Source organism: Sarcophilus harrisii, chromosome X, assembly GCF_902635505.1.
Source record: "Sarcophilus harrisii chromosome X, mSarHar1.11, whole genome shotgun sequence".
NCBI lineage: Eukaryota > Metazoa > Chordata > Mammalia > Dasyuromorphia > Dasyuridae > Sarcophilus > Sarcophilus harrisii.
Window position 1 is genome coordinate 55,033,945 of NC_045432.1, and position 23,527 is coordinate 55,057,471.

Below are 23,527 nucleotides of genomic sequence, written 5' to 3' on the forward strand. Positions count from 1 at the left end.
CTTCTTAATGTATAGGCTAGAGCATGTCACTTCCTAGCTCAAAATCCTTAAGTGACCCTCTGTTACCTACTTAATAAAATATAAATCCTAATCGTGGCACTCAAGGCCCATTACCTACTTAATAAAACAGAACTCTTAATCTTGGCACTCAAGGCCCTCCACAATCTGTCTCCAATTAATCTTTCCAGTCAGGCCGAAAGCATATAATTCCCCTTCACTTATTCTATCTTCTAAGCAACTTGGACTATCCTATGTTCTCTATTCTCATTCAGCTCTTTTCCTTTTCTATTCTTTTACTCATAACTATCACCGGGGCTGGAACAGACTCTGCTATCCCCATTAACATGTGCTGAAATCCCTCTCCCTTCCCTCAAGACCCAATTCAGATGCCACTTCCAGCATGAAAAGGGTGAGAGATTTGGAGTCAAGAGAGCTAAATTCAAATCTTGCCTCTATCGTTACTTGTGAGATGCCAGGGAAGTCATATCTGGGCCTCTGGTTCCTCATACATAAAAATAAAGGGGTTAGACTACATCAGAGGTGTCAACCATGGCCCAAGGGAGATCAGAACATCGCTGATAAATTCATCCCCCAAATCAATCAACAAAAATACAATAAAATACAAATAACATTACATTTTTAAAACTAAGTCAATATGTACCGTATAGGGATTTCTATTTGAATCTAACAACACTGAACTCAATGGCCAACTCCTTGCCCAGGGAGTCTCTCCTGTCCACCCTCTGCCCCGGTCAACCCATTTGAATGTCATCTAGCCCGTATATTTCTACCCTTGTCTTGCTCTTCCTTATATCCTTGTAATCTATGTACGTGTATTCCTCCTAAATTCCTTAAGGAAAAGGTATGTCTTTCTTCCCAGCAAACAGCTCAGGGTCTTGCACATTGTAAGCATCAAATAAATGTTTCACGAATAGTTGAATAGAATTAAAGTGACACCACCTCATGGCACTGCATGCCACCAAATTTATTCTAGATCGTCAAGTATTAAATAGGTGAGTGAAGGCAGTAATTCAGTTCAATTTGACAAGTTCCATACACATTAAGTGTCTTGTACTTGGTGCTAAGGATACAAAGGCAGTGACGAAACAACTCCTTCCCTCTAGAGCTTATGTTCCATTTGCATAAGAATAGGGGACACACAGTAGTCCAGTTTGGCCATTTCAGACAACTGCCTTCATTGGCGTTTGGAAAAACAATATTCTTTCTATCAAGGATAGTCTGAGGAGGCAGGGGACACGACTGAATGACTTTTCCATCCTGGCTTGTTGAAAGCCTTTTATCCCTTTAAGAAGAAAACTAGAAACAGAGTTGGAGAAAGATCCAAAGAGTATATATACCTCTTTTATTAGAGTCAGTGTAATGACCTCAGAAGCACAGAGCCCTGGGTTCAAGTCTTCCTGCAGACTCATAGAGGCTATGTGGCTCTGGACAAGTGGTTTCACTTTGCTTTTTAAGACTAGAAGCTAAGAAGCAAGGGCTGTCCCTCATCGGTAGGGCAAAAAGGTTTTTCCTCAGCCAGGAGTTACTCATACCAGTGAAATCACCAGTCCGATCTCTGTCCCTAGCCCTATGAATAAACATGCATTGGTGCTTGGTTTAGAATACGTGGCAATTATGAGTAAAAAAAAAAGTACCAAAAATGATAGCTGTGACATGGTGGCAAATGAAGAGAGTCTGAAGCAGAAGACCAGGCTTGTGGATGTGCCCTGCTACCTAGCTATTAACCCCGGGCAAGACACTGCTTCTTCTACGTCCATGAGGCACTTCTCAAAAACATTTAGTGGCTCTCTGTTGGAAACTCTCCCATTTTTAGTATTCGATGACCTCCATAATTTGGCTCTAATTTACATGTCTAGACTTCTCATAGACTTCTTTGCTTGACGTATTCTATATTCTAGCCAAACTGAGCTACTTGCTAGCTTCTATTCTCCCCATGTCATCTCCTGGTCCTCTGCCTTTGCTCACCTAGTCTCTCCTAGATCATTTCTGACTCCTGAAGTCCTTAGTCCTTCAAGGACCAATTTAGAACTGAGCTTCTTCATAGAGCCTTCCCTACCCCCACCTAGATCTCTCAAACAGCACTTTGCCTGTACTTTTCCTTTGCACTTCTCAGATTCACCCTTGTCTCAGAGTTATTTGGGAACTTGCCTGCCCAGTTAGACTATAAGTTTCTTGTGAGCAAGGTCTATTTCATGTCTATCTTTGAATTTCCAACATCCAGAATATAGCTTTGCATATACATGTTTTGTTGAAGTAAATTGGAGTAGGACTTGTAACAGTCCCTGAAGGTTATAGAAGATCTGAATAAAATGGAGAGGAACTCCTGGCTATCCCAGGTGAATGGAGCGAGGGCATGACTTTCCTACTTACTGACTGATCTTTACCTCTAATAGGCCTTAGATCCCTCATCTGTAGTGGGACTAGAGGGTTTCTACTTTTAAATTTATTTATTTATTTAAAACTTAAATAGAAAAAGAACAAAAAAGAAAAAAAAAGGTGGGGGGGAAACATGGCCATGTATTATACAGCAGATCATAAGAAAGGATTCAAAATATGAAATAATAAATTTCCATTTCAAGAAAAAGCATATAATAAATAAGACTAGATGGTTTCTATGAATATTTGAATTATAATCCTACCTAGGAAATTCAATAGATAGAGGAAGTAGACTAGTGAATTGGGAAACAAGAGGCTTGACTAGTGTCAAGCCTTGGGCAAATCACCGAACCTATTTGGGCCCCTTCTGTGCAAAGAGAAAACAAAACTAGTCTCCTACCTAAACCCCAGGGAGAATCAAGACAGAAGAAAAGGTTTCCTTTACATGAAAATATCCACACTGACACTTTTTGTAATAGCAAAAAACTGGAAACAAAATGAGCGTTCACTGATTGGGGAACTGCTGAAAATGAAAGGCATATGACTATAGCAGAAAATTATTGTGCTGTAAGAAACAACTATGAAGAACTCAGAGGAATCTCAGAAGACTTGTATGAATTGATGCAGAGTAAAATAAGAACTAAGAGAAAGATATACATAACATCCCAATATTGTCTCAAGAACATAAAGAAAAACTCCATGAGAAAATATCAAAACATATCAAGGCCATGATTAATTTTGACTCCAGAGTGCTGATGAAACAGACCTCCCTCTGCTTAGCAGTGAGGTGGTGGATTACAGGCGTGTAACGAGGTCTGTGTTATCAGACACGGTCAACACATTGGTCTGTTTTGCGAACAAAACCAACGCAGCACACTTGCTCTGCTGGCTGAAACGTATTTCCCAACAACTGAACCAAACTCCCAAGGAAAAAAAAAAATTATCCCCACTGACAAGGTGGCTATCAATTCTGCTTGACTAGAGTAAATTAGCAAAGGGCAGGACCATTAGGAGATCTTCTGCTACATTACAAATTCTCCTCCTACATCCCCCCTCCAATTACTGAATCAGACTGTCTGCATGGATCACATGCCAGAATTGGCTAGAATTGATGGGACTGATCCAAATGTGTGTTTCTTCCTCTTATGGCACACCTTTCTCTATATCTTCGGAGATGGAACTGCTAACTACAGGACAGTGAATAAAAGAAAATTGAGCTGAACCCTACCAATAGACTGGGCAAATTATGTCAATAGGAAACTTAATGAGGAGGCTCAGCAGTTGGTCACATCTCCTCTGCTTCTCCAAGAAACTGGGGATGCAAAAATAGGTTGAGAAGCAAAATAGAAGAGCTCAGACAACCACAGAGGTGGCTTGTTTGGGGTTTTTTAAGTTAGAATGGATTTCAGAGCATCTCTAGTTCATTTAGGCAAGTAATTTGTCTAAGAGTACACAGATAGTAAGTAGGAGAGTGATTTGGATCAATGAAAGTATGTGAGAAGGTACTATCTTCACTTTGGACCCAAAACTACCTTTTAGAGGAATTATAACCTTTATTCGAAAGTTGCCTAAGAATAGAGTACAAGTCATGGGATTATCTGCAAATTAAATGTACATTATCCATGTTTCTCTCTACTTGGTAAAATTTTAATCAACATTCTGTCCTACCGACATGGATGTAGAAGCTCCATGAATTTGGAGAAAAAGAAGTTATAGGGCAGAGGTGATACCGTCAGCCTAACAACTATTCACATTTACATGGCTTTTTAAAGCTTACCAAGTGCATTAGTACAAGAATTATTATCTACATTTTTCAGCTGTGGAAACTTCAGCTCAGCTCAGAAAGAAGTTATTTGCCCATGGGTACACGACTAGGAAACCCCAAAGCGAGGATTCAAATCTAGCTCCACTTAAGAAATCCACTTCTCACAATTCTTCCACAAAATCACACTGCCTCTAGTCAGTGACATTTGGCCTCCTAGTCCAATTAGCAGTATTGGCCTATCCCCTCTCTCAGCTCTGCAGCATTGCATGATGACAAAAAAAAACCAAAAAAAAACAAAACCCATGAGAACTCAAAGGTGAGAAGTGAAAAAAAAATTGTCTGAGGAGTGATAGGGATGGGTGGTTCAGAAGGTTCCCTTACCATTTTCTTTCATCCCATTAATCAGCCTGGTTCCTCTGTCCTCTGAGGCAGATTCCTTTTCTTGTTGGTCATCCATCAATTTAACCTTTTATTGTTTCAATCCATACCCTGCTGCTTCTGTCCAACCTGCATGTTTCCAAACAAGTAATTAGAGTCATTCAAATTGGCTGCAAGAAGCTCACAAAGCTGAAAAGCAAACAAAAGGTTCTATATAAAACCTGGAATTCAACTGTCCTGCAGATTGGGCCTCCTGCTCACTGTGCTTTCAGATTCCTGTACCGAAGTGGATACATCAAATCAAGCTGGCGACTCCATGCCCTTCCCTCCCACCTTCCAGGACCTGATGCAACCTGCCCAAGCTTGGGCTAGGGCTCAGGCTTCTCTGACATGATACACTTGACAGAATACTCTCTCTGCCTCCCTCGAAGCCCTTGTAAGGAGGTAGAGAAGCTGCTATTCTCTCTCTGCAATGGAGCTTCAGAGAGGGGAAGGGACTCATCCAAGGTCACACCCTGAGCTAATGGCAGAGCCTAGACCCAAAAGGTCTAGCTAGGCCTTCTGACTTCCAGTTGACTGGCTCTTCACAATATTGAGCAGTCCTTCCTCAATTCTGCAAGTTCAATCCAGGGGAGTCACTATGCCCTAATCAAGGTCAACTCCGAGCTCTGTCGGCTCTTTAGAGAGAGGGAGTTTCTTAGCCATGGTTTCTGATGCTCAAGTCTTGATCCTAACCTGGGCAAACAGAAACTTCCTGGTTCACCAGGTTCCTTCCGGCAGGAAGGAAGGGGAAAACGGGATCCAGGATAGCCTTTTAACTGCATTGGCTCCAGGAGTTTCCTGAGGGAGAATTAATCAATTCAAAGGACTGTAGGGATAAAATGGAGTGTCCTTTCATGTGCTTGTTCAATCCATATCTAATTCAGATGGTCAGGGGCTCAATTCAATTTAATAACTTCAGCAAAGATCTGTAAAGTACCCACTATGTTTAGAGTACTGTTACATATAAGGGGATAAAAATTTTAGATAAGACATGATCCCTGCCCCCAGGGATCTAACAGTGTAGGGGTGAGGGTGTAACATACAAACACAGATAACCAGAATATACGATGCATGATAAATGCAGCAGAGAGGTGCAAAGCAAGGTCCTATGTCAGGTAGAATGATGGGATTGGGGTGGGGGAGCGATCAAAGGAGATTTCCTGGAAAGCATGGCATCTGAGTTAGGTTGGAGAGGATGGGTAGGAATTTCAGGAGTGAGGAGAGGGAGAGAGGGTATCCCAGCTAGAGAGAACAGTATGAGCAAAAGAAAAGAGCTGTGAGAGTTCAGAGAACGTTGCTGTTGGGATGGGCAGAGAATAGTCTAGATTTTTACTAAAGAGTAGAGTATAGGGAAAGGAATAATATCAAAGAAGATTAGAAAGGCAGGGTGGTACCAGCTTATGGTGATTATGTACCAAGTTAAGGGGGGTACACCTTACTTGAGAGAAAACGGGGTACCACTGAAGGTTTTTGACCCTGTGTTTAAGAAAGCTGCTTTTGGCAGCAGCATGAAGCTCATATTGGAAATGGGAGAAAGTGAAGATGGGAAGACTTGTGTGGAGATACTGTAACAATTGAGGCAGATAGGAATAAGAATGAAAAGAATGGGATATACTGTTACAGACAGGACTTGTTAACTTGCATACGATTTTCCAAAATCTGTGGACCAATTCATAGCTCCACCAGTGATGCTTTACTGTGCCTGTCTTTCCAGCCCTCATTGTATCAATCTTGTCATCTTTGCAAATCTGCTAGGTGTGAGGTGAAACCTCAGCATTGTTTTAATTTGCCTTTATTTTATAGGTGATTTTGAGTAATCTTTAATGTGGTAATTTGTAATTTACAATTCATTTGAAAACTTCCTATCCTTTGACTACCTACAGGAGAATGAGACCTTTTGGCCAAATTTATCTCGATATCTTGCATATCAGACTTTTTCCAGCAATATTTGATACAAAGATTTTTTTCCTCGACTGACAATTTCCCTTTTTATGCTGCCTGCAGTTGAAATGGCCCCTTTCCTCTGTTATGATCACTACTATCCCTTATAGGATGAAGAATTCTCCTCCTTACCATAGTTGGAAAAAGCCCCTGCTTCTTTTCACCAGTGATTTTGTTTTACATTTGTGATGTGACTTTTTATATTTAGATTATTCTGATTTTTAGTGTAAGAAGCATTTCTGCTAAGCTGCTTTCCCAGTTTCCCCAGCAGTGACTGTCAAATAGGGGTGTCCTTCCCCAAGTCAATGAACATTGGGTTATAGGACTTTTTAGAAATTTCACTTTTATCAATGTGATGGAAAGCTGGAATATTTCCCCTTTTTCCTCTTTCTCTTTGGTAACTGACGAAAATTAAGTATGTTGCAGGGTCTCTGTGGTAATGAATGGATAGAGCTGGCAATGTGACAGCTGAAAGGGATAGAAAAGAGAGGGGGAGAGAAAAGAAGAGGGTGAGAGAGGGGGAAAGGATAGGAGCGAGGGGGAAAGAGAACGAAAGAGAGAGAGAGAGAGAGAGAGAGAGAGAGAGAGAGACTTCCTTAAACCAACAAAGAGCAGGGGAGATAAGACAGCCCTCTTGGTGGGGTCTTTGGTAAAGGAACCATTTGGAATTGAGTTTCTGAGGAGTGACAGACATTTTAGGTGCTGAGTCTCTTCTGTTTTCCTCGTTTCAGTAAAACTTTCTTTAGTAATACAGTGAACTGTATGTTTACAAATGGGTCCTCTGAATACTGGAGGCCTCATGCCCAGATTATTCCAGGTTTTCAGGGGGTGGAGGCAGGCCAACAAGCCAATAGAGTAGAAAAGGACCCTGCCACATATCTAGGACCTTTCTGTCATGAAACAATCTCTGATATAAGGATTATGTGATAATTTGTCAAAGAAAGCAATAATGAAATCAGGAGGAGGAGGAGCAGGATGGGGATAAGGGGCAGAGAAGAAAAGCCTACAGCAATCTGAGGAGATGCACGGACAGTCTCGCAGAAGCCGAATGCTAAGAATGAAAATGGAGGGCAGAAAGTCCCTGGTTTCTTAGCTTCTCCATTGGGGATTCTGTGTGTCCTTGCAGATCCACACAGAGATGGTCAAATTGGCCTTTGGACTTGCCAAATAGTCCCAGTCTTAGTGAGATCTCAAGCAACAAGAGCTCACTTACACTTCCAGGGCCACAGGCAGCTACATCTGTGGAAGGAGCTGGACTCTGCTACCTGATGCCTCTGACCATTACACTAACCAGAATGGGCCATGGAGGCTGGTGGAAGGATGTGGGAGGGAGTAAGGCAGATGACAAGATGACTCAGAGCTGGCCTGCAGCGTGAGAGGGACCATAAGACATAGGGGAAAACAGGAAATGAATGACTAAGCAAGGCGAGAAGGTGGCAGTAATAATGATTCCCACTGATTTAGTGTCAAAGCTTACAAAGCATTTTCTTCTGAACAATCCAACAATTTTGTAAAAGTAGATGATCTAAGTATTATCCCCATTTTATAGATTAATTTGCTCCCCAAACATCATTTTGTAGATGCAGAATCGAGGTTGAGAGAGGTAAAGGGGTAAGCCCAAGGATACATACTTTGTGACCCCACCATGATTTGAACCTGGGACCTCTGGATCCAGTCCTATACTCTTTCCACTGTGCCATGTTTCAAAGCTTGGAGGAAGGAGGGAGAAGGATAAAGAGACCTGCCAGAATCACAACTTGCTCTCTTTGCTAAGCCTTTTCTTTACCAGAGCCCCCTTCTCCTGAAAACCGCGTGGGAGGCAGTCCTAAGGAGCCTATCCTGCTCCGCCCAGCCAGCCAGCGGCATTGTCTCCCTAAGCTTCCCCTCCAAGCAGCAAAGATCTAGGCACATTCATATAGATGGCTTAAATATCTGCTGTGGTAGCGTCCTTAGATAACACATGCTTTCTGCCCACCCAGACTACTGTGGGACAGGGCACAGATATATACAACCCTACCATGACCTGAGAAGTTCAAATCAAGTACTATAGAAAGTTTGAGGGAAAATCAAAGTGACTTCTGCAGGACTATGGGGTGAAGAAGCCCTTCAGGGAGAACGAAACACTTCTCAGGTCATGGTTAGGAATTTCTAATTTACTCTGTCAACTCTAGGATAGTCCTCTAACCCGTCGGGGCCTCTTTCCTCCTCTACAGCAGGTAGAGATCGAATTAGGTGATCTTTATAGCCATTGTATCATCTACTCTTTGTTCCTACCTTGCCAACTCCTTTTCTAACCTAGCGAGGTCTTAGATAAAAGGATTTAAGGTCAGAAGGTACTCAAAGATCATCTGGCCTGATCCGAACAGATTCAAAAACTGAGGTGCAGAAAAATCAGTCACACAGATGTTTAGTAGCAGAGTCTGAATTGGCACCTAGAATTTCCAACTCAAAATTCAGCATTCTTTCCATTATCAGTGGGTAAATGAAGGACATGAAAATACCGATTGAAATGAGGACTTCAGATCACTGGTAGAAATCTGGGATTCTGTTCTACAATTGAAAGTCAACCCTATTTTAAGGGAGAAACTAAGGCATGACAAGATTATGAATAATAATAATAAGTCAAATTTATCTATGATCCTAATGGAATTGGGATTTCTGGCTTGGAGGTTAGGATTGAGGAATGATGGGCTCTGGGCTCTGAACTGCGGTCTCTCAAAGAGTATCTAGAACAAGGGAAGCGCTATTGGACCAAAAAAAAAAAATACAGAAAAGAGTAGAATCAATAACTAACTATAGGCTTGACTTTTAATTCCAGGGCGGGGAGGGGTGCAGAATCTAAAGGTATCAGAGGGCCAGTGAACAAATGTTAAGGAGAAATGAAGGAGAAGAGTAATCATTAAAATCTAGTATGATTTCATAAAATATCATATAAGAGCACCAAGGATCTAGCTTTGGTCTCATCCCCCTCAACAGTAGAGCTGGGGAACAGTACAGATAGAATGCTTATCAATGGGAAGCTCCCCAATGGCAGCAACCTGGATCATGTCCCCATTCCCAGTGTTTTGTACATACTAAAGGCTGAACAAAACATTTGACTGATGATTTGAAAAAGCAGTATATACAGACTAAGTTTCTCCTTAAACCTATTCAAGGTGGCAATATACACTCTCAGGAGTTATAAAGGAAGAAAACTTCTATCTTCCATGTATGTAATCAATCATTCTGCAGGCAGAAGAGGCCTAGTGATCTCTGGAGAAGGCAATCTAGAGGCTTGAATTCCTTCTTGCCCTCTTCTACAGCAAGGAAAAGGCAAATAGGAAAGAAGGCCCCACTCCAGAAAACAAAGGGTTCCCTACTGGTGAAAGTATGGAATGGTGCAGTCTGAGCTAGTCCGTCAGTTAGGAACGGCCAATTGTGGGAAGTTGGCCGGAGGGCAGCACGCAAGGTCAACTTCACCTTCACTGATGGAGACTACACAGATGTTCTCTGAAATATGCCACAGAAGAAGACTATGTAAGTAAAATGTGAAGCCTCTGAGCCACACCGAATCATCATTTTAACAAGGGAAAGAGTGAAACAATGCCCTTTCTGAGTCATGTAACTTATCTTGGCTGCAAAAGGAATTTCTCTCTGAAATATATTCACCTTGGTGGAAATATGCTTGGCCTTCTCCCCAGCTCAGAAGCTGGCTTCTGAATAGAGACTCCCCAAATCACAGAATTTCAGAGCTGGAAGGGACGTCCGAGGCATTTAATTCAAATATGGTTTGAAATGGGATTCTCCACTTACATCCTGTGTGACCTTGTGCACGTCACTTAAGTTCTCTGGGCCTCAGTTTCCCCATCTTGAAAAACTAGAAGGCACTGAAGGTCATCTGTGAGTCTAGTCCTGAATTTCTAACTTTATAATCCTATGACCCCAAGAAACAGGAATCCATCTTCTGTTAGCACACTTCCAGTGTCAAGGAACTCACTCTTTTCAATGGCCATAGTGCCTTATACTCCTATGCATTTATCACACAGTATACTGAACTTAAGTAATTTATGGTCACATGATCACCCTTCCTCAGCTGAGGCTTTTATCACCATTCACCTGGACTACTGCAATCTCTTCCGAATGGATCTCCTGAATCCACTCTCCCCTTTTCCAGAATATCATACAGATTCCACTCCCCTGATCACAAAGTGTCAGTGGTTCTCACTGCCTCACAAATAAAGGATGAACTCCCACATTGGTATTTAGGGCACTTATTTTACTTTAGCTCATTTTCTCAGACCGCTTTAACATTGCTTCCCTTCATTCCGGCCAAACTGGACAATCTACTGTTTTCTACATACACCGTCCTATCTCACCTCTGTGACTTGGCACAGGTTTGTTCTCCCCTGTCTAGCACGTGCTGCCTTCTCACCTTTACCTCTTGGAATCCTTAGCTCAAGTGCACCCTTCTGAAAGGGTTTTTTTTGATACCTCTAATAGTTAGGGCTCTCATAGAGTATTTGCAGCAGCTTGGTATAGAGGGAAGACCACAGAATTGGAATCGTCCTTTAGACACTAAATTGATAGGTGACTCATTGAGCCTTTCTGCCATAGTTTCCCCATCTGTAAACTGGGGATAAGAGCACCTACCTAGCTTTGAGTTGTGAGGATCAAATGAAAATAATATACGTAAAGCATTTAGCAAAGTACCATCTAATATTAGCTATTATTGTTTACTTGTATATCCTTTTCATTTCATCATTTTTATATATGCCATTCCTCCCTCTGAGTCAATGGTAAACTCTTTGAGAACACAGCCGGTCTTCCCTTTTGTCTCTGTCCCCATCCCCACGCCAGAGCCTATAGACACTGTAACAATACCACCGCCACTATCAGTAGTAGTAGTGGTAGTGATAGTGGCTAACATTTCTATAGTGCTTACCGTGTGACAAATGCTATGCTAAGTGCTTGACAATTATCATCTCAGTTGGTCCTCACAACCACCTTGGGAGGGGCAGACCCTGCTGTGCTTTTTGCAGCTGTGTAACTCTCACAGCGCCTAGAATGCTAGTCACTACATAGGTTCCTCTGGCTAACTTTCCCTGGACAGAGACACTGAAAATATTATCTCCATTTTCTAGATGAGAAAAAAAAATGAGGTGAGGTGACTTTCCCAGTGTTACACATGGCCAGGAAGTTGGGGCTCAAAGTCAGGTTTTTCTGATTCTAAATCCAGGGCTCCTCAGACTGTACCACACGGTGGCAGACTGAGCTATAGCCAAGGGCCTGGGAGTTCTACTGTGGGCTTTTTCATGGCTGATTTCAGGCTGCCTCCTCCTGGGGCCTGGAGAAGTCCATCACCTCCTCATAGGCAGGTTATGAAACCAGAGCTGTAACACCACAAGAGAGCAAGACTGCCTTCTCCTCATACTCCACCAGGGCCCAGAGAAAACAGGTATAGTTGAGTTCTCCCTCACATCAAATACTCCTTTGAATTGGGAGACAGGACCTCTCAGTTTCTCCATCTGTGAAATGGGGACAAGTGTATCCATTCCTACCTACTTTGCAAGACATTATGAGGAGATAAACTTCTCAGTCTGGCACACTCATCTGGCGACTCAGATGTTAGCTTCTTAAGGGCATGGATTGTTTTCATATTTTGTACGTAGCACAAAACCAGCTGGAGTAGATCAGAATCTCTCCTGTGGGCCTCCAACCTACCTCTCCAGCCTTATTTTCATATTGCTCTTCTTACTCTCTCCCAGTCATTTTGATCTACCGGCTGTTCCCTGAACTCCTCTTGCCCTGGCCTGCCTCTTTGTACTTACTGAAACAGGCTGCCCCCATTCCAGAAACAGACTCTTCTCATCTCTCTCTGCCTGCTGGAATCCTCCAGGAAGCTTTTTCTGATACCTAAGAGAATTCTGTCTGGAGCTCTTCATTTCATCAGTATTCTAATTTGGATCCCGTGTGTACACGTCGTCCATCTTTTCCCCGCTCATTATACTATCTTGAGGATGGGACATTTTTTTTTAGTATCCCTTAGTATCCCCAAGCCCAGGAGAGGCACCGGCATGTTTGTTTTTTATTTGAAATTGTTTGGAAACGTTTGTTGAATTGAGCTAAATTAATGTGAAAACCCTATATGAAAATATCCGTCCTATAGAAAGCCGATGGGTTAATCCATACCTCCTGAATTCCATCTACAGAGCACCGAGCCGTGTACCTCCAAGCTAACATCACTGATTTCTTGAGCACAATTAATCATCACATCGTTAATGCCCAAACCAGTAATGTCATCGTCAGGTCATAACTGATAGAATACACTTGCAAAATGGATTTCCTGTCCCACATTAATAAAATGTTAGATAATGAATCCCATGTAGGCACAAGAGACTTGTTCAGTGAAGGCAAAAGATCAGGCTGCCTGCCTACTCCATATTTTCCCTCTTGTCAGCTGCTGGCCCCAGGTCCATCTTCCACCATTAGTAGGAGGTGAGATAGTTTCCCTCCTATGGGGCAGGCAGGCCGTTCTAAGTCCATACTCTTTGGGAAATAGAAGGCCGGGCTCTAAAGCCAAAAGATATATGAACAGACTACGGGATTATACCCCAAGTCAATTAATAAGATCAAGCTATTTACAAAAAAAGTACCGTATGTACTTTAACAGAATAGGAACAATAACTAGTGATCTGTGGGGCCCCAGTCCGATCTCTACAACTTCACGAACTGGCAGTTTTTATATGGCCATAATCAATATGGAACCTGGCTTTTTTAGTTTGCCAAAGCTCATTTGCATCGTTTTGGATATTTTGCTGGGGTTCTTTTCAGCCTTTCTATTTCTCACTTTGGGGGGCACGATTTAGTCACCCACTTCCTGGTTGTCTTTCTTGTCTCTTCCCACCACCTCTCTTATTTGCAGAATTTTCAGTCCTGGGAGTTCTAAGAGACCTTAAAGGCTGAGCTAATATAGCCCCATATTCTCCTTTCTATGGCATCTCTTCCAGCTGGCCATTCAGCTTTCCCTCTGCCTTCAGACCTCCAGGGATAAGAGCTTACTACCTCACAAGACTGGAAGGACACTGTCTTTATGATTCAGCTATTTACAAAATTCTTCCCACTGAGCTGAAATCTGCCTCCTTAATAGCTGCCATCCTTTAGCTATAACTCTGCCTTTTGGAACTAGACAGGAAAAGCCTCTAACTCGGTGGCTTGGCATGCCGGGGTCTCTCAACATTCCAGCCTTACCTCCCTGCTGTTCTTTTTCAACTAAACGGTACGATCTGCTGTTCCCCAAACACACCTCGTGAGTCCTCATCTCTAGGCTTTTTCTCATGCCATACCCACTTTCAGAAATGCCCTCCCTCTAGTTCATATCCACCTAGCAAAAATCCTACCCACTCTTCAAAGCCCAAGTCAAATGCTATCTCCCCAGTGGAAGCACTTTCTCTCAGTCTGTGGTATCATCTCCCCTGCTAGAGTAGAAATTCCTAAAGCATAGGGCCTGTAGCTTATTCATTTAAGTGCCCCCCACCCAAATATACAAGTAAGAGTTTGCAGAAATTATCATTTCTTCTCCCGAATCAAGTAATTTTGCCCCATCCGCAATAGCCTCTGAACGTGTTTATTTCTGTTCTGCCTAACTTATGGGTAATACGAATTAACTCTCAGGACCCTAAGCTCAAAGAGATCTTGGAGATCTCCTAATCTTGCCCCTTCCTTTTAGAGAGAAGGAAGCTGAGACTCAGAGAGAGGTAGGGACCTGCCCATGGTCACACAATGGTGGACTTTGAAGGGATTGGCAGCTGTGCCTCAAGGGCTCACGGCTGCCCGTGGTATACTTTCTCTGGGACGCCTAAGTGTCAGTGTGGGGCCCGTGATGCCATGAAGTCATCTGCAGGGGGAAAAGGCCCGGTTAAGAACTAGCCCTTGGGAGTTGGTGACAGGGCATGTTAAAAGAGAACTCCGAATTGTATGGAGGAAGGGAATGATTTGCCACAAGAGCCAGGCAGAGCTGCGCAAGTGTGAGGAGGGATGGCGGTGACCAGTGTGGGAGCTGACAGTGGACGAGTGCCTAGAAGAATACTCTTGTGTCGTGGGAGCTTGGAAGGGGTTAGGACTGAGGCCGCTGCCCTCCCTCTACTTTGAACCCTCTAGGAAATCTGAGTGCTGTGCTGGGGACTGTGACAATAGGCCAGCCAGGGCAATTAGATGGGCATGCTGCCTCAGGTGCCTCGAGCCCCCTGGGTCACATAGTCGATACATATGGGGCAAGATTCAAACCGGCCCATCCGATATGCCGTGCTGCTTTATGTGTGGAGCGCTGTGCTAGGTCCGATAAGAAATGGGAGGAAGCTCAGAAGTTGCCTGTGAATAACATCCCATCAGCTTAGGGCGTGCTTTGGATTTCTCCTGAGCCATGAGCATTTTGGAAAGCAGTGACGGTCTTTATCTATTTTGAGCGGAAAGTGATTAACACTTTTGGAAGCGGGTGCTCTAAATTGCTTTGCTAATCATGGTAAATCAAGCCAGGAATGGCATTAAAATAACATTATCTCAGACATAGGTATGGAGTTATGCATTCAATCAACAAACACTAAGCACCTACTGTGTGCACAGCTGGAGCTCCTGACTCCTACAGCTCCCAGTCTAGTAAGTGAATCAGCTACAAACAGAGGACAACTCCAGGATACACTAGACTAGACTAAGTGTAATAGTCAATAGGAGAGTTTAGACGGGGAAAGCAGTTACCCATCCCCTACCCCTCTCCGAGGCTGACCCGGGGCCCAGCAGCTCTGTTGTTCTGACCGTTTGAAGTTACCAGTGGACCGAAAGGCAGAGGGGTACTAGGGGAGAACCCCGAAGCCAGAAGCACTGGGGGGCCAAGTCCTGGCTTTACCATTTCTTAGCTGACTTGTCCAGATGAGTCACGTCAGTTTTGTAGGTCTCAATTTCCTAATGTGTAAAACGGTCACAATCGACTCTGATGGTGGCACGGGCAGAACACCGGGTTGAAGTCTAGAGATCTGGCTTTATATCCTAGCTCTTGACACCAGGTGTGTGACCCTGGCCAAGTCCCTTCCCCTATCCGAGTCTCGGTTTTCCCCTCTAGAAAGTGGGAATGATGATATGCGTAATATCGTAATAGCATCGCAATAGTGTCACGTTAGAGTTCACATGAATATCATCAACGTGAACTCATAAAGTGCTCTACAGATATCTCATCTGACTATTCTAACAATAGTGGGAGGACAGTGCCCCGAATTTGATCCCCACTTTGGGGAAACAAGCTAGGAGCCTGCTTTTGCAGGAGAAGGCTGGGGCTGAGAGCAATTTGATGAAGGGCTTCAAATATCCCAGCTAGGAGGGTCTGAGGGGGAATTGGCAGCCCGGTCCTCCTGCCTCCCCGGCGAGCGCCCTACCCACTGCACTGCTGCCCCTCCCGGGCCATCTGGGAGAAAATGCTTTGTAAACTTTAAGTGCTAGAGAAAGGTGAGCTCCAACGATTAGGAAGGAAAAATACCTGGGCCAGGCCGAGCGGCAGAAACCTGAGGTCGTGGCCGGTTCCGCGCTGCTTCCTCAGCCCCAGAGAGCCTGAAACTTACTTCTGGTTAATCTAGTTGAAAGAAGATAAGAAAAGAAAAGAAAGGAAAAACCCCGACCTGCCTGTGGGGGCAGCAGAGGCAGAGATCCAGCCCCTCAGCCCCGAGGGGCAGTGGCTGAGGGGCCCTGGGCACGTGCCAGGGAGGTTCCTGGGCAACAGCAGGAGGGAATGTTGCCAAGGGGGAGGTAAGAGAGGGAGGAGGAGGAGGAGGAAGAGGAAGAGGAGGAAGAGGAGGGAGGAGGAGGGGGGAAGGACTAGAGGGAGGAGGAGGAGGAAGAGGAGGAGGACCAGGAGGAAGAGGAAAAGAAAGTTGAGGAAGAAGGGGAAGAGGAGAAAGATGAGGAAGGGGAGGAGGGAGACCCCAAGTCAGGCCCAGCACATCAGGGTGAGCAGGAGAAAAGGAGAGCCAACAGACAGTCCCCAGTAGAAGCACATTTCAGGATCCCAGTGAACCTTGCTTTGCGCCTACAACAGGATCACAGCATTTTAGAGCTCTAAGGCTTGGCTCACCTAGTGTGTTCCCCTTATTTTATGGGAGGAGAGAGGACGGAGGCCCTTTGAAGGGGACTTGACTTGTCCAAGATCACTCAGGTGGCACCAAGTCATGTATGAGTGGTGTGTTGTAGAAAGAACATTGGGTCAGAAGTCAGAAATCGGGTGAAGGTCCAGCTCTGCACCTGAGTGGCTGTGTGACTTTGAGCAAGTCCCATCCAGCCCGCTTCCTGGTGTGGGGTTCTCGTTGCAGATCATGGAGAATCCCAGAATCTCAGAGATTGAAAGGACCTTATCCTGAACAGGAATCCCCCCCAGACACCCCCAGAAAGTGGTCATCCAGCTTGGTGGGGGGCCACAGAGGAGCCCTTCTCACACTAATGTCAGATATTCTACCTCTGACAGTAGAGGTCCTTCCAGCTCTGACCTTTTGTGACTGATTTTCTAGGAATCAAATTGCATTTGAAGTGCACTGAGTCTGTGTGTCCGGATCTTTGTGTGTGTGTGTGTGACTACTTGAAGGAAAGTTTTTCTCTTTGATAACCCATAATTCAACAACCATAAATTGTCGTTGAAAGGATTTGTATTTTCAGTCTTTACCCCCTCTGACCACCAGATGCTCCTGAGGTTCACTCGGCATTCAGAGTGAGCTTTCCACCTTGTTTTCTGCAAACCACCTTTTCTAAGCTGCTGGGGGGTGAAGGGGGCTTGAATTCTATCTAGTACATGGGGATTTGACAAATCTCCCAAGTCTCAAACTTCTGAAGAGGCAGGAGAGTCGAGTGGTGAGAGGTCTGGGCACAGAGTCAAAGACTGTGGGCCAGTTCTGCTTCTGCCGTGTGACCTGTGTGGCCTTAAGCAGATCACTGAGCCTCAGTCTCTTCATTTGTAAAAATGAGAGGGATTTTCCCTCCAGCTTTGAATTCATGATTCTAATGTTTTCATGGCATGGCCTCTTGTAATAGAATGCCAACCTTGAGAATAATATCACCCATATTGGCAGAAAGCATGTTCCTTTCCCAACTATTCAGTCAGGAGGGTAGTATAAGGATCATTTGTCCACATTTTACAGATGAGGAAACTGAGGCTCGGAGAGACAATGTGACTTGCCCAGGGTCACAAAGCTAGTGTTAGAGACGACATTCAAATCCTGGTTTCCTAGTTCTAAGACTCACTGATTCATAGAATGTCAGAGTTGAAAGGGACTTTAGAGATCATCTAGCCCAGGAGGTCTTCACCTGGGGGGTGCTGAAGTTTTTTTTTTTAATTCTGATAACTGCATTTCAATAGAATGAGCTTCCTTTGTAATCTAAATATTTGATTTTATGTATTTAACAACAGAATTTGGAGAAGGAGTCCCACATAGTTCCATGGGGTGTGTGACGAAAAGCATTTCCTAGATGAGGAAATAGGCCCCCAGAGGGGCCATGATTGGTTAAATAACAGAACTGAGATCTAAACCCAGGTCCTCTGATTACAAATCTAATTCAGTAAGAATGCCGTTCTTTTTGAAGGGCATCCTATTTCTGAGGATTCTCCCTTTGCTTTAGAGATGGAGGAAGTCTATGGGGAAGACAAGTTCAATTCAACTAAGGCCACCAAGATGGATCTGGGAAGAGTTGAGACTAGAATCCAGGTTCTTGGACCCCAATTCCAACTTGTAGGAACTTACCCAAAGAAAGCTCTAAGGGAAAGGTGTTCATCTCGACTAGGGAGTTCCCCTACTGCAACCAATTCTAATGTCAATAATTAGTAGGAAGGCTTTACTGGGTCACTGTGATGTTAAGCAAACTGCTGTGGTGCAATGGAGCGAGCCCTAGCTCTGGAGACAAAAGACCTAAGTCTGAATTCCAGTTCTGCTCCTTAGTGGCTGGGCTCCTCAGTTTCCTCAACTCCCATGACTTATTCCATCATTCTACTCAGTCACACACAAGGAAGTTCCCACTGTTGATATCGTCATCACATACAAGTACTCCATTTCCCCCATTAAAATTCTGAAATTCCTATATCCAACTGGCACGTCCTATCATTTTCTCTGACCCTATGCATCCCAGTTCCTCCTAAACTTCTTCATCCTCACCATGACTTCCAGTCCCTTCCTTATCACTCAGCAGACTCCCAGTCCACCACTCTTGCTGTAGTTTCACTTTATAGTAGGCACTACCGATAACCAATCCAGTATTAGAGCATCCTCATCTTTTTAATTTCTTGACCCCCTTGTCCGTTGGTGCTTGTGGCTCGCCAACCCTCTGCTCCTGCTCATGTACTGCTCAATGACACTGGAGGAAGTCACTCAACCTTGGGGATTGGTTTTACTACAGATGGATTTTATCTAATTTCAGGTGGCCTCTCATTGCAGCCAAGAGCTTCTTTTACTCCTCATAATCTCCAAGGAGTTTGTCCTAAACCAAAGTAATGACCACTGTCAATGAACTCCCTCTTTTCATCTCCTCTGTTTCTCAAAACTCTTTGACATAATCTTCAATTTAGTCCTTCTTAATTTTGGTCCACGGTGAAAAAGCGGCCCTTCTTGCCAAGGCCAATCCTTCTACTTGTCCCCTCGATCCCATTCTCTGCAGAAGACTGCTCTTATTATCAGTCCCTCATCACCACCACCTTCGATCTTGCACTCTCTACTAGCTCATTCCCTCCTGCCTATAGATATTCCCAGATCTCCCTCCACCTTTAAAAATCCTCTTTTGATCTTACTGTCCCCTCAAGCTACCCTCCTCTATCTCTCCCTCTCACACCTACCTTCCTAAGAAAAACTGTCTAAACTCATCGCTTCTGTTTCTTCTCTTCTCAGTCATTCCTTTCAACCTCATTACTCAAATGAAACCGTTTTTTCCAAAGTTCCCAATGATGTCTTAATTGCCAAATCCTCACCCTTCTCCACCTATCTGTTAGACACTTTGCCTTCCCTCTCCTCCCGAATACTTTGTCCTCTCTGGTTTTTCTTGTGCTACTGCTGCCTCTTGTTTCTCCTCTTACCTGCTCAGTCTCCTTTGCTGTTCCTGTCTTCAAATATGGTCATATACTAAATCTCTATCCTAGGTCCTCTTCTATTTTTATTCTGCATCCCTTGGTGACCTTATCAGATCCTATGGATTGAATGCTCACGTCTATATCAACGATTACCACATCTACAACTCCTGTCTCTTTCCTGTTCTCTAGACCAAGATCACCAATTGGTTATTGTAATTTACAACCGGGTGTCTTATAAACATCTCAAATTCAACACGTCCAAAACTAAACTCGGGTACTCCTGTCCTTTTAAGCATCCAAGTCCGTCACCTCCGAGTCATCCTCAACTCTTTGTCACTCCATATATCATGTCATTTACTAAGTCTTGTCAATTCCAACATGACGACTGCCCTCGTAGCCACTGATTTCTCCCTAATGACAGTCTCCCCATTCAGCTCCTTATCATCCTTTACCAAATTATGGAAATAGCTTCATCAGTCTTCCTGCCTCAAGTCTCTCCCCCTTTCCAGTCCATCCTGCACAAAGTGATATTGCAAAACAACAGCTCCTGACCATCTTACTCCCTTGTTCAATAAATTGCAGTGGCTCCCTATTTGCTTTAAATCAAATACAAATTCCACTGCTTGGTATTTAGAGCCCTACACGGCCTGATTTCAACCTCCCTTCCAAGTCTCACTATATATTTCCCTCTTGTCATACTCTGGAGTCCAGCTACCTGGACATCTTACTGTTGCTCGTGCTCTATTTCCCATCTCTATGACTCTGCACGGGCTTTCTGTTCCTCATGTCTCTTCTCGCCTCTGCCTTTTCAAAGTTGGTTAAGAAGCAGATCTAAGATTTCATCAGTATGAGAAAATCTAGATGAAGAAACTCCCTCTCTGATTGACACCCTCTCTGAAGCACAGCATCACAGAAAGTTGCCCAGAACTGAGAGGTTTAAGATGACACAGTCAGGAAGTGACAGAGACAGAACTTGAACCCCCGTGCTTCTTGGCTCTGAGGGCAGCTCTCTAGCCATTCTTGCCTTTCCTTGAGATTACTTTCCAAGCTCAGTTCAAATGTTACTCCATATATGGGGCTTCCTGATCTGGCCTTGGAATCTATTCCTGCCTCAAACTTCATGCTTTTCCTTAGCCCCTTTATGCTTGGTCCTCTGGAGAAATCCTAGCTCTAGACCAGTGAGGTCTCTGGTTTAAGCTGGTTAATTCTCCTGGTTCAGACCCTTTCCCCAAGGAGGTGTGCCAGCTGACTCCTTGTAGAGTACAGCAGAGGTGACGTCTTTCTTCAGAGGGAAGAGAAGGTAATGGAGGTGCCCTTACTGGTCTTGGCTCCCCCTTGCCTAAATAACAGACTGGCTTATAAGCTAGTCTACTCAGAGTTGTAAGGATGATGTAAGATCTGAATTACAAGGGGCCCTAGGCCTTTACCCTACTTCATAGAACTTCCCTAAACCATGCTGACGATGAAGGCAAGGCGAGGTGTTAGCTAAACTTAATCCTTCCTCCAGCACACTGCTCGGCACTCAGCAGACACTTAAAAAAAACCAAAACTTTCCTGGATTAAGTGTTTTTCTGAAGAGGATCCAAAAAAGGGTTTCCACAACTTCCCTTGGAAATATAATATGGTGCACATTACAACTCCAGAAAACAAGAAACTTTTCCCTATGCCTAACCTGAAGTCTCTCAAATGGGAAAACTGTTCTCTGCTGCCCAGTGGGGAAGGGCAATTGCTAATCCCCTTTGTCATACTTCCTCATCCACCTTCAGAACTATAGCTATGTGTCATGATAAGAGCACAGAGCCAAATCCGGAACCATAAAATTCTGGCGCTAGAATTGACTTTGGAAACCATGGAGAGCAGTTCCCTCATTTTGCAGATGAAAAGAAACTAAGACAGTTATAAAAGCAAAGGAGCTGAGAAAGGATGAATTAAGAGAAGCATCACATCTAAAACAAGGCAGGTAATGGTCTCTACTGTCATCCACTCTGGACAGACAACATTGAGAAGCCCGTGTTCAGCTCTGGAAGCTACACGTTAGGAAAAGGGTATCCAGAAGAGAGCAAACAGAAGTGGGAAGGGCCTCATCTTCATGTCTTCCTATGAGGATCAGATGAAAGCCCTGGGAATGCTTAGCCTTTATATGAAAAGGATGGGATTGGGGTACCAAGGAAGAGAGGAAAGAGGAACAGCCAATTATCTTTCCACTTTACAGCGCTCCTAAGGGAGAGGGCAGGAGCTACAATTCACTACGCAAAGAATTCCCACAGTCATGAAATCAAAGGTTTTTTAGCTACTAAAAGGTTTTGGAGAAACTTTCCAGGAGTTTCCTGGCTCTATTAGATATTTTGCTGGGATGGTACATAATCCAGCCGGGTAGCCTCCTGCTAGCCACTCCCTGAGCCTGTGTATGGGCTCAGCCTCAACCTCCTATGACCCCCCCCAGACAAGATCTGATTCATTCACTCTATTTTGATTCATTCGACAGGCAGCAGATTTTAAGGAAACAAATTTGCTTCTCCCTCACGACAAGGTTATGAAGCTCACATATGGGATAAAGGGTTCTCGGAGATCACCCTTTTATTTTAAAATGACAAAACTGGGACCCAGAAAGGGTGACACAAGTGGAGGCAAAGCCAGGAATTCTAATCCAGGTATTCTGGCTTCAAATCCAATACAATTTCTGTTACCACAATGCTGGACAAATAGCTTCCCAAAGAGCCATTTGTAGTGCTGTAGCTTCCTTATCTCCTAATGCCCTATAAATATAAGGTCTGCTTTCCAAGCCTGGTTTTTCTGTTCCCTCAACATCCCAGGGGATCATTTGATATGTGAGTCTTCAGTGGGATAGGCTAGATAAGGAGGCAGATGAGGCTGTGGCCTGCTGTTTCCCAGAAAGCTTTGCCCTCATTCCCGCCCCCTCCCCCCGTCTTCACATGTATGTTCAGTTAGCATCTGACTTTGGCCTTGGCCTCATTAAACCCACAGCTGTTCTACCAAGGCCCTAATGAGCAGAGAAGCAGAGCTGGCTAGCTCACACCTTGTCATTATCTTTCTCTAAGAATCAGTTCATCTCTAGAGTCTCCAAGCCCCTGCCCCAGCAGGGAATGGTGATCTGAGGTGACAGGTTGCCTAGTGCCCTAGGCCACATCACAACCAGAGGCCTCACTTGGCGGGGTGCAATTCAATTAAACAAACACTTGCCTGACACCTACTGTGTGCGGGGCATTGTGGTAGGCACTGGGAGATATAGAAAGCCAAAATAAGACATGAATTCTGCCCTCATGGAGCTCACAAAGGATCTGGGGATAAACAGCTAGAAGAGACTTTAGAGATCACCCAGTCCTCTTTCCTCATTTTACAGAAAAGGAACTAAGACCCAGAGGAGGGAAATGACTTGCCAGAGGTCACACACATATGAAGCAGCAGAAACAAGACTCCAACTCCAAATATGGTATTGGTGTTTCTTCCAGACAAAGCCTAGCAGAGGGATCTGCCGTTATAAAAAGCCTTCTAGATCTGGACTCAAAAGACCTGGGTTCAAATGCAATCTCTGTTACTTCCTCACAACCTCTGGGACCCTTCAAGTCACTTCTAAGTCTATAAGAGAAATGCAAACACAGATTTCCTCAGCCACTACCCAGAAGATTTCTGCCAAGCTACCCCCTCCCCACTGACTTCCTCATTAGACACTCACGTTATTGAGAAACAATACAACTCCCAACCTGCCTGGCCTTCCTTTCCTCCTCTATTCCAAATTCTAAGGCAAATATATTCACTTGCCTTTGTGGTTCCCCCTCATTTTACTTTGACAACTAGTTCATCCCCACTGATGAGGATCGGGTCTAGCACTGCTTCCACCTTATAAAGGATCGAATTTTCATCAAGAAAAAAATCAAGAATTTATCAACCCCTCTCTTCTGGACAGATGGATAATTTGAGCAGAT

The 23,527-nt window shown here is 44.1% G+C and overlaps 1 protein-coding gene across 5 annotated transcripts in view; it reads right to left on the minus strand.

Moving 5' to 3' along the window:
* The window catches only part of NEXMIF (neurite extension and migration factor), a 198,879-nt gene that overhangs the window by 12,009 nt on the left and 163,343 nt on the right, over positions 1–23,527 (minus strand). For 4 of the 5 annotated variants that reach the window (XM_031944898.1, XM_031944896.1, XM_031944895.1 and 1 more), the window contains one exon: positions 4,544–4,669. In XM_031944898.1, coding sequence (XP_031800758.1) covers positions 4,544–4,619 — 76 coding nt within the window. In that variant the 5' untranslated portion in view covers positions 4,620–4,669. Of the gene's footprint in view, positions 1–4,543; positions 4,670–16,025; positions 16,316–23,527 lie in introns of those variants that run through there. The other variant, XM_031944899.1, reaches the window with a different exon arrangement.